The 10,828-nt window shown below is 33.9% G+C and overlaps 1 protein-coding gene across 2 annotated transcripts; it reads right to left on the reverse strand.

Annotated features, from left to right (window-relative positions):
• Nucleotides 1–5,388: 5,388 nt before the first annotated feature.
• On the reverse strand, nucleotides 5,389–7,687 carry LOC147560169 (CBS domain-containing protein CBSX5-like). 2 transcript variants are annotated; one of them, XM_086662259.1, is made up of 3 exons: nucleotides 7,152–7,619; nucleotides 6,964–7,036; nucleotides 5,389–6,422 (listed from the first exon to the last, which is right to left on the reverse strand). In XM_086662259.1, exons 1-3 carry the CDS (start codon nucleotides 7,312–7,314, stop codon nucleotides 5,561–5,563), a joined length of 1,098 nt encoding a protein of 365 aa, XP_086518385.1. In that variant the 5' UTR covers nucleotides 7,315–7,619; the 3' UTR covers nucleotides 5,389–5,560. The 2 variants fall into 2 exon arrangements, with proteins under 2 accessions (XP_086518385.1, XP_086518384.1); XM_086662258.1 differs by lacking the exon at nucleotides 6,964–7,036 and having other exon boundaries at nucleotides 7,152–7,687.
• Between the last annotated feature and the right edge of the window lie 3,141 nt (nucleotides 7,688–10,828).

The following is a 10,828-nucleotide window of genomic DNA, read 5'->3' on the forward strand; positions in this document are numbered from 1 at the left end:
CAAGTTAAGGGAAAGGGAGTGTTTGTAAGCGCCCGGAGAATTACTCTTGGCTTGCTTCCCTCTTCACGCTCCCACGGACTGGGGCAATCATAGGACACATGGACTGGGGCTAGTCCATGCTGGGCTTGAACAACATGGACTGAGCCCTGAGGCCAGTCCGAGGCCCTCAGACTGTCCAATCTGTGGGTCTCAGATTGCTCAAGTCCGAGACCCACCCTCAGACTGTCCAATCTGTGGGTCTCAGATTGCTCAAGTCCGAGACCCACGGGGTGTGGCAAGAGAGGGATGGGCTAAAAGCAAAAGGACGGCGGGGCGCTGTCGGGGGAGGCACCCTAAGGGAAATATAGAAACTCATTATATTCATTGGTTTGCTGCTCTCTCTGTTTCTATTGTTTTCCCTCAAAGTTGGATCAACTTCCCACATAACAACTCACAAGCATTTGTTTGTTTGTAAAATGTTGATGGGATTTCTGAAATTGTCAGAGAATAATATTAAAGAGATTGTTGACCACTGGTTTGTCCAAAAGCCCATGAATTGGATTGAAATCTTTAACAACATATCCTTAGTTGCAGGAACACAGCTAAACCATCATTCAAATATCAACCCAAAAGTCTGAAACAGCCAGCTATCATGGTAGAATCTTCTTTCTTTCATCCATTATTTTACTTTATGAAAGTGTGTTTATGGAATATAAAGATTTTTGTTACATAGCTTGACAAAAGAGTTGGCCTTGATGTTGTATCAACCTCATTAGATTATGCTCAAAATTAAGTCGATAACATGCAGAAAAACTATGACGGCCTTAGATAATTTGTCAATTGAGTTATTACAACGTAGAACATATACTAGATTTACTGTAACAGTCACAATTTATTTCGCTAGTCAGACTAGTCACGATTTGTAAAAGTTTGACTAAGATCTGGACTATTGATATGAATTCAAAACTAAGGGTTCAACTTTGCACTTGTCTTGTTTTTATGTTGAATGGATGGATGGTGTAGCAGCTACTATCTTATGTGAGAAATGTATGCTCTTATGGTAGGTAACATGGGCAAGGGAGTGAAAGATCACAAGATCAAATCCTCACATGACTACCTCAACAAAAAAAAAAAAAAAATGTGTTTATGGAATATAAAGATTTATGTTACATAGCTTGACAAAAGAGTTGGCTTTGATGTTGTATCAACATCATTAGATTATGCTCAAAATTAAGTCCATAACAGAAAAACTATGACGGCCTTAGATAATTTGTCAATTGAGTTATTACAACGAGCATTTATTAAATTTACTGCAACAGCCACAATTTACTTCGCTAGTCAGACTAGTCACGATTTGAGAAAGTTTGACTAAGATCTGGACTGTTCATGTGAATTCAAAACTAAGGGTTCCACTTTGCACTTATCTTGTTTTTGTGTTGAATGGATGGATGGTGTAGCATCTACTATCTTATTTACTCATGTGAGAACTTTCAACAAAAAAAAAATACTCATGTGAGAAATGTGTGCTCTTATAGTAGGTAACATGGGCAAGGGAGTGAAAGATCACAAGATCAAATCCTCACATGACTTTCATAGGTAAGGATCTCTTTGTGTCAGATGATCTTTTATTATACAAGTTTTATTATACATGAATGATTATTTGAAAGAGAACATAGTAATTTTAACAATTAGATACTTATTTTTCGGTTAATCCTCTTTCCCCTTCTAGGGATGACAAATTTATCAAAGTGATATTCTAAAGTTTATCAACTTTTAAAAGTCCCCAATACCATTTTTTGTTGTCAAACATTTATTTTTTCATTACCGACCTTTTCCAACTATTGGATTGACATAATAATTTATGACTTGTTTCGAAACACTTAATCGTCTTTCCACATAGTGTATTATACTTAAAAATGATTTGATTTATCAGAAAGTAAACAAAAAGAAATGAAAAAAAAAGATGTTAGAGATGTTGATAAATACACTAGCTTGAAACCCTACCTAAAAAGTGAGGTACTTATATTTTTGTTGTCAATATCATTAGGAACTTCTCCAAATGCACCCTTTTGTTTGACCTAATTAATAATTGCATTTCTTTTGGAATTTTTGGGCTTATAGTCCAAAAAACGGGTCCTAATAGAACATTTAGTCCTCTCTAATCCTATAAAGGATTTCAAAACCAAAAAAATAATACAAATGGATATCTAGTCCATTTGGTGTCATCTAGAGAGAAAACACAAATCCCTAGAATACATATTAATTTATAATACCTATACTAACCTTCTTTATATATAAAATCTGATTTACATTCTAAAATCCAAAATATCTTTTTCCATTTTTATCTCCCATCTTTCTCTCTCCAATCACGTTTATAAACATAGTAACCGTGATCTTCATAATCTTCAGTAACCGAAACCTGCTTATCTTCTCTCTCTCTCTCTAAATCAGAATCGTTTGATAATCATCCATTAATCTCAGAAATCTTGTTTCTTCTTCATTAGAGCAGTTGAAATCATCTTCTTCATCGTTTATCAGGTAAGACACATTACAGAAATCATTTTTCGTTCCATTGGAACAAATTCTGAATCAGATTTAATATTGCTTTTCAAGTAATGTTAAAGGTTTTGATTTCTTCTTTTCTGTTTAATATTTTTCATCTTCATCTTGAACTTTGTTCATGAATTTCATTATAATCGAATTTCTCTCTGTATCATCTAATCAAATCTTCATTATTATTCAGTATTTTCTCTCTCTAAGATTCATAACCGATTTTATTATGTTAATGTTAAATCCGTCTTTACTGAAGATAATGCGATTAAGAAGTGTTTGTATCTATGTATTTTGTTACTTTTTAGTAGTTTTAGGTTACAGATTTTTAGATTATTTCTTCAAATCTTCATCAAGGTTTCCGCACAATTTTTGATGCAGAGAAGATCTCGTAAGATTTGTTATAACTGAATGCAAACGATATATAATTTAACATAAATTACGGATCGTTTACAATAAATTACATATCATTTTTTATCCAGAGTAGATCTAGTACGATTTGGTTGTAACAGAATGTAAACGATATATAATTTACACGACATTACATGATGTTTACAGAACATAACACATACATAACGCAGACGTCTTTTGTACGATGTTTTTATAGCAGAATGTAAAATATATTTATTTTGTTACAAAATATTCATACTTTATAAATAATATCAAAAACATCTTATAAATCTGTATAAATTAAATATAATTTATTCAACATTACGCGTACTTTTTTTCCAAAATAGTTGCCGTTTATAGTACAATAAATGTTCCAAAAATTATATGTAATTTAGTGCACATTATACATATTTTTTCACATAACAATGACCTTGTGATTCGAATTAACGTTATGTTTGTCTCCTAACACATTATGAAGTTTAACAAACAGTATGCATAATTTATTCCATTATACATGTCGTTTCTAGTAAATTATATGTTTTGTTAACAAATGTATATGTTTTCTTTTTGCAGTTTTACTTATGGAATTTCCTACTGAAGTTGGTCATTTGTTTCCTGGTGGTGCAAAATCATTTGGATATGCTCTTCGACAATATAGTGTAAATGTTGTTTGTCCTGCTCAAGACTACATATGCTCTTCAACAATATAGTGCAAACGATTTTTTTTTGTAACAGAATGTAAACGATGTGTAATGTAAAAGAAATTATGTGTAATGTAATAGAAATTATGTGTAATTTACTGAACAAGACCCAAATACATTTGATAAATTACGTTGTATACTTGACTAATGATGGTTTATTCGTCATAAATAATACATAATTTACGTATTTGTTTCATAATTTGTATTCGATGTGTATTTATGTATGAGTAAAAACGAAAACAAATGCTGCTTTAATGTTCCCAGAAAAATATACTATTTCCAAAACTGAAAGTTAATTGAGAGAAAGTGATATATATGTTTTGTATATTAACCCCCAAATCACGCTAAATTGATCCTAGATTGATTCGGATAATAGGAAAGAGAAGATTTGATTTCCAAATCTGTTTAGAGGAGAGAGAAATTATGATTTGTTTCTATCAATTTTTTTCTAATAAATCTCCATATTTTTGGCTAATAAATCTCCATATTAAATCTGTAAAGAAGAGAGAGAAAATTGATTTGGGAAAGTTTAGATTTTGTTTCTAAACTGATTATAGAAGAGAGAGAAATTTTCGTGAGAATCTAACCGTTTTTTCCTAAATTTATCCTAAAATCAAGGTACATTAAACCGTTTGAAATTTTTGTGCGGCCCCACACATTAAAATCCCGTGAAAAACAACTGGGACATGGAAGGAATTATGTAATATATATTAAGGGTTTTTAGTCCCAAGAGCAAAAGGACTAAAAATCCATTTTTTGGGAAGATTGGACCCTAAACCCTTTTTGAATATTATTTTGGGCCATATACCCACGAACCCTTTCTTTTGCACTTTACCTATTCAATCTCTTACAATATCTTAATTTTCCATTCAATACCTATTAACTTGCTTTCAACAAAAAATAGAAAATCTAACAAATTTAAAACACAAAATAACAGACATGTCTTTATCCAAACCGAAAAAAAGATCTCCAAAAGATTACAAATTTGATTTATCACTGGCTCCATCTTTTGTTTTTTTTTTTTTTTTTTTGTTGAAATACCATCTTTTGTTAGCTGTGCAGCATAAGAAAATCATAAATGTAAACAACCATATGTAAACTATATCCTTTACTTTTTTTTCCTTTTTCTTTGTTAATTTTATCCACTAGTAACTTTAACCTTTGGAACACTTTTAAGCTTTTCTTGAGATTGCATTAAAGAAAACTTTTGAAAGAAAATGGAAGTAGACTGTAGACTACAACCTCGAAGCTAACGTGGGCGGCCCTATTGGTCCGGGTGTTTTCTCTCCATACGTCCGGAGCTCCCACGTTTGTTTTCTGGCTGTGGTAAGCCCCTGTTTTCGAGCCAAATGGCATTTCTGTTTGAGTGAAAACAACATCGCTCTGGACACCAATTGTGCCTGTAAATTTTCTCGTGGACGCTTACCAACAACCTCTACGTTCTTATTTGCATAATCGCTTGAGACACGTTAACTCTCTCCTACAGACGCCTATGGTTGTAAACTCTCTCTTACGGACGGACGCCTATGGTTGAATCAAGACTTCAGACACGTTACCATGTTCGAGATATTTACTAGAGACATTTCTAGAACATTCTAATGTAACTCTAGACTTGGTGGAAAGAGTCAATTACTTTCATTTGAGTCTTTAAAATCCTCACAAAATGTGCTTTTTAAGTATATCCTGCTCTGGAAGGATCTAGAGTGCTCCACCAAAGGAGTGGTAACAAAAAAGAAATAATAAAATTACACAAAGAACACCACACCAAGAAAACAAAACAGAGCCTTTCATCATACTTTCTCATAAAACCAAAGAGATTACAATTTCCATTAGCAACAAACAAACACAACATCATTTCACCAAACCCTACTTACTCATCTACTTCCATCCAACTCTCTCTCTCTCTCTCTCTCTCTCTCTCTCTCAAATGATGATTATGTTTAGTTCAAATGTTCCCTAAAGACTTTCAACATCTCTTGAAAAGTGACAATACCAACCAAACTGTAATCATCTTCAATAACCCAAACATAATTAACCCTATGAGCTAAAGCTTGAATCATAACAGCAACCAAAGAACTTCTTGGATTACACACAATTGCTTCAGATCTTCTTACCAACCTAGCTGAATAACTGCTAGATCTGCTATACCTGCTGCTTGATCTTCTTCCCTGTGAACAAGGAGAAGAACAACAGCTCTCTTCATCTGAAGAAGACCACAAATTTGAAAATCTTGGTGATGATGAAACTGTTGTTGAATCTTCTAACAAATCCAATAACCCAGTTAAATTTCTCTCTTTTAATCTTGATTTCACAACTTTAACTAAATCTTCTGGTGGACCTCCACAGTCTATATAAGCCATTAAATCACCAGCTGAGAGAGTTGTTATTGCAGCTGCAACTGTTTCTTCACAATTACAGAGTGTTAATGGAGATATTTCACCTATTAATTTACCCATTTCAATTACTGCAACAGAGGTTTGATTACCAACAGCACTTGAAATGGCATTAACAGCAGAATATGCAGGATCATGGTAATCAACTGTAAGAACTTCAGTATCGATAATGTCGAGAGATTCGATTGAGTGAGTGGGTAATGGAGAAAACAAACCAATTAAGCTTAGAAGAAAGCGAATTACATCTTCTTGTGTGATCCAGCAGAATTCACGCCCGTCGTGAAGAGTTGGACCAAATGAGGATTTTTGAAGGTGTTTTTTTCTTGAATTGTTGGTGACACTGCTTTTTATTGGAACAATTAGGTTTTGTGCACCTTCGTCTACGATTAGATCGATCACTTGTAGCAAACTGGAGAAAAATCAGACAAAACAGAATCCAATTTAGCAAGTTTCTTGAGCTATAAGAGAGTATAATTTCAAATCAAGAGAGACTTATGACAAGAAAAGAAATGGGTAAATTCCATTTCTTTTCTTTTTTGTGTTAAGATCATTTCTAAATAAATCCTACCCTAATCTTGATTCTCAAATTTATAAAAGAAAGATAGTTCCTTTTTGAAATCTAAGAAAGAAAAATCTAGGTTATCTACCAATTAAAGACACTTCTTTTGTGCATTATCTTTTTATTTAAAGAGAATGTAGATAATCCCATTGCAAGACTACAAAATTAGGGTTTGAAATTCCGGTTCTGTTTGATTCATACATGTAGAAAAAACTGATTTTTAACCTAATTAAGTGAAAAAATAAGAAAAATCAACAACTTGATTATTTCTAGGGTCTATCAATCAAGTGGCTTAGCTTACAAAATCTCTTCTTTAAGAATTGAAGTTATCTCCTAAAAGCAGATGAGAATCAGAACTAGTATAAGTTAAATCTGAGATAGAAAGAGAAACCTCTCAAACAAGCTCGTAATTTTGGATCTTTCGCCATGAGAATTCACCAGAAAAATATGAAACTCCGGCAAATCTTTTAACATTGCCGGAATAATTTCATGCAAAAACTCCCAAAATTGTCAAACGAATCAAAATAAAAAAAAAACTCAAAAATTTCACAAATTTAACATAAACCCTAAATTCCGAACCTGAAATGTGGCTCGACATGCTGAATAGTTCCTTGAAGTTGAGGATTGAGAAGAACAGAAACGGAAGATTTGAATACAGAAAATGGATTTGAAAGATTTTCTTCTCTGCAAAGATAAGAAACAATGTCAACAACACAAACCTTTCCGATACAACGACAATCATCGAATTCCGATGAAGAAGAAGAAGAGTGATTGCAACTCCATATGCTAATGAAATTTTGGCCGGTAATTTTGAGAGCTGATAAAGCGTCACCGATAGTTGCAGAGATAGGTAGAGATCTCAGAGGTGGTTTACCAAGGCAGAGGTCAGATACCTCATGAGATGATAGACTAAATGCCATGCAAGTGCAGATCAAAAACTTGGAGGAGACGAAACCCTAGAAATTGAAGAAGAAGAAATGAGGAGGGAGGGAGAAAGTTGTTGGTATCAAAAACAAAAGGCAACTCGTTTTTTAGTTGCTTGAGAGTAACTGAAGGGGGAGGGATAGGTGGTGGTATATATAGAAGACGGATGGCACAAAAGAGACAATTAGGTCACAAAAGAAGCCACAACTGTTTTAGGCTCAATATAATAAAGTTGAATTTCTCCCAAACTAAAAACAAAATGAGACGGAGGGAGTAAGAGACTGCAAAAATAAACATACTTCTGACCCGAATAGAAATCGTTCATTGAGACTGTGACCAAGTCCATTATGATAGAAAAAGAGAGTCGACTGAAAAATAGAGACGGTTCATTTTGTGTAGGTCTGGACTAAACAAGGGCGGACTAGAATCCAAACCTATGCCTTGACGTCTGGCTAGCATGTAAAAGGAGAAACTAGAGAATAAAATAAATCGAATGTTGATAAATTTAATGTCACCTTTTGTGCGGAATCTAAACACGGGACTAACTGAGCTACTTAGATCTCATTGAGTATTACTACCTCCTATTGTACATATTCACAACTCTAACCCTAGGTACAACAAGGGTTGGTCTCCGTATAGTTCCGCTCATGGGACTAGACTTTGACTTGTAGTCACCTCTAGTATCACTCTTCACAAAAATTACCATCGTACGATATTATCAAATCAAATTCTCAGATAAATTACTTAAGCGCATTAGTTTTCCACTTTTCATTATGATTCCTAGAGACCATTAGTACTCCAACTATAGGAGAGATGAGTTGGTTTATCAAAATGGAACAAAAATAGTAGAGCTACAAAATTTCAAACGAATCCAATGTGCTTACGACTTAAGTTGATTCCTTTCGGAATATACATTGTCAAAAATGTAAAAAAGGAGGCACTCATTAATTAATGCACGAAAAGCTACATTTTTTTGAGTAAATTATATGAATTCATAGTCATTCCCAAATTCCACATCTACTCCAAATAAACAAGGAAGAAATTCTATTAAATAAGATTAAATTTCTTAAACCACTTGGTCAAGTGACTTACCTAAGTGCCAAAAATTTAAGTTTGATTCACGTTGGTACTAGATAAAACCTAACTGGCGTGACTAGTTCCTTATTAGTTTTATTTGATTTCGTTTTATTTATATTGTATTTCATGGTACGATCTCTTTCAAATTAATTTTTAACATTGTTTGTTTTCATACGTGAAATCTAAACATCTTCAACTTGCTCTCAACTATCTCATCAAAAAACTTGCTCTCAACTAAGATAATAAAAAGGCATTAGATTGATACGTGTAAAACTTATCCTTTCGTACTATCTAGGTTGGAAAATCGTAGCCTTTCACAAGGGGCATGACTTAAATGTGACTTTTGCTGTCTTTGACCCTCAAATCCTATATTTTATATGGCTTTTGCCCCTGAACTTTTGGTTCAACAGTTGATGAGTATGGTTGGTGTTAGGGTCACTCATTTCCTTCAAATTTCATTTTTCTCATTTCTTTTACCCTTCTTGGAAACCCACATAATTTGCAACAACAAGATGTATAATAAGGGCAGATGACTTTTGAGACGGGTAAGACGGTTTCCTTTAATAGCTTGAAGTCAAGTCGTGACGACGAGTTATGAACTAGATGATATTTTGCTTTCCTAGTATTGAATTAATAGAAAATAGTATAATACATAGATTATTTCAAGGGAATAACATCTTCACATGTTGGTTGAGTCTTTGAGATACTAGGGGATTAAAGAAGGGATGCCGAGAGCCCATGATGAAGGGTTGACGAAAGCTAGGCAAGATACATAGAAAACATGGAGGTCACAAGATACTTGTCATATTGGTGCGACATTATTTCATTTCAAAATATCCACAACCGTTAATTGAGGTCAGGAAGACTGAGAAAATCAACTAGACTTTGCTACGCACTTACTTCATCCTACGTACGTATACACCATTTGTTCTTTTCTCTTAGACGCTAGTGTAATATTTATTTTACTGAAATTTCAAATTCTGAATATTGAGATAAAAATGAATTTATCTTTCTTTTTATTACTATTTGGAGTTGTAACGGCCTTATTGTAAAATGTGTAACGGCTTGTAGTCTTATCGTAACTGTTTTATCGTTTTTAGAACATAGGACAAAACAAACGGAATCATGAAAGTACGTAAAAAATCAACATACTAGTGAGTAGGACAGTTGGAAAAACTACAACCATACACGTGGCTATCCCCACATGGGCGTACTTTCTACGGATAGATGGACTGGATAATTGTACAGAATCGTACGTAGATCATGACTCGTCAAGTCATATCCACTGTGATCCAAACTTAACAACCCACGTGGTTAGCCACCTCAAAAGACAACTTTATTTGCCTTTTGTTGACGTGTACTTTTCGTGTTAAATTCGACATCGTGCCCCGATTGAGCTAAAAATGGAACTTTCAATTAAACAAGAACTTGGGACGAGTTTATTGCGAGAAAGCATGCATCAAATAATATAGTGGGACTACCGAATGTGTCGCTACCGTTCTTGTTGTTTTTGGGTCATCACGACTACCTGTTCTTGCTGTTGTTTTTGGGTCATCACGACTATCGGTTAGAGTGACAAATTGGCGTTACTGATTCGAACAAATAGAGGTAATTTGGGAATGAAATATCTCAACAATTGCAAGAAAGGTTGTCAAATTTGACTTTCGAAAAATAGAAAGCCAAAAATAAAGAATGATAAATTGGAGGCCCAAATATGATTCAATCTTCTTTTCTTAATTGGTAAAATTTTAAATAACAAGGAAAATGGTCAAAATTGGAAGAAACTTGAGTATAAGATCTTTCTTTTTGGTGGTGGAGCTCACAACTCTACCTTCTCCAACCATTTAGGAGCTCTTCTCCACTTAGATGACAAAGCTTCTTCCCTAGTGGAAGGATGGAAAAAAAGGACATGGTTGACGTCTCTTTTAGAGAAAATGAAACATAAGTTATTAGTTTAACGAATAGCGAAAAGACAACACGCGATAATTGTTCCAATAAAAATATAACTTTGGGGAAAATGGCCAAATTCGGAAAAAATACAATGTCAGGTAAAGATATCCTGAGTTCAGGCTGGAATCTGACGTTGATGGCCTACATTTGGCCCCTCTTTTATACTGAGAAAAAGGAATGAATCGTGTCGACACTAAATTACAGCCTAATCGACCCTCTTTTTCAGGCATTGTATCTGTGCTCTAATTACTGTGGCATAGTAGTTGTTCACACCTTTAGCAGTCACAAACATGGATGGAAACCCA

Source organism: Eschscholzia californica, unplaced genomic scaffold, assembly GCF_041429995.1.
Source record: "Eschscholzia californica isolate CP2 unplaced genomic scaffold, dmEscCali1.0.p SCAF_2, whole genome shotgun sequence".
NCBI lineage: Eukaryota > Viridiplantae > Streptophyta > Magnoliopsida > Ranunculales > Papaveraceae > Eschscholzia > Eschscholzia californica.

Coding starts and splice junctions, on each gene's coding strand:
- LOC147560169 (XM_086662258.1), bottom strand. CDS start 7,492: ATGGCATTTAGTCTATCATCTCATGAGGTATCTGACCTCTGCCTTGGT. Junction 6,423..7,151: donor CATGTCGAGCCACATTTCAG/GTTCGGAATTTA, acceptor ATTTTTCTCCAG/TTTGCTACAAGTGATCGATC.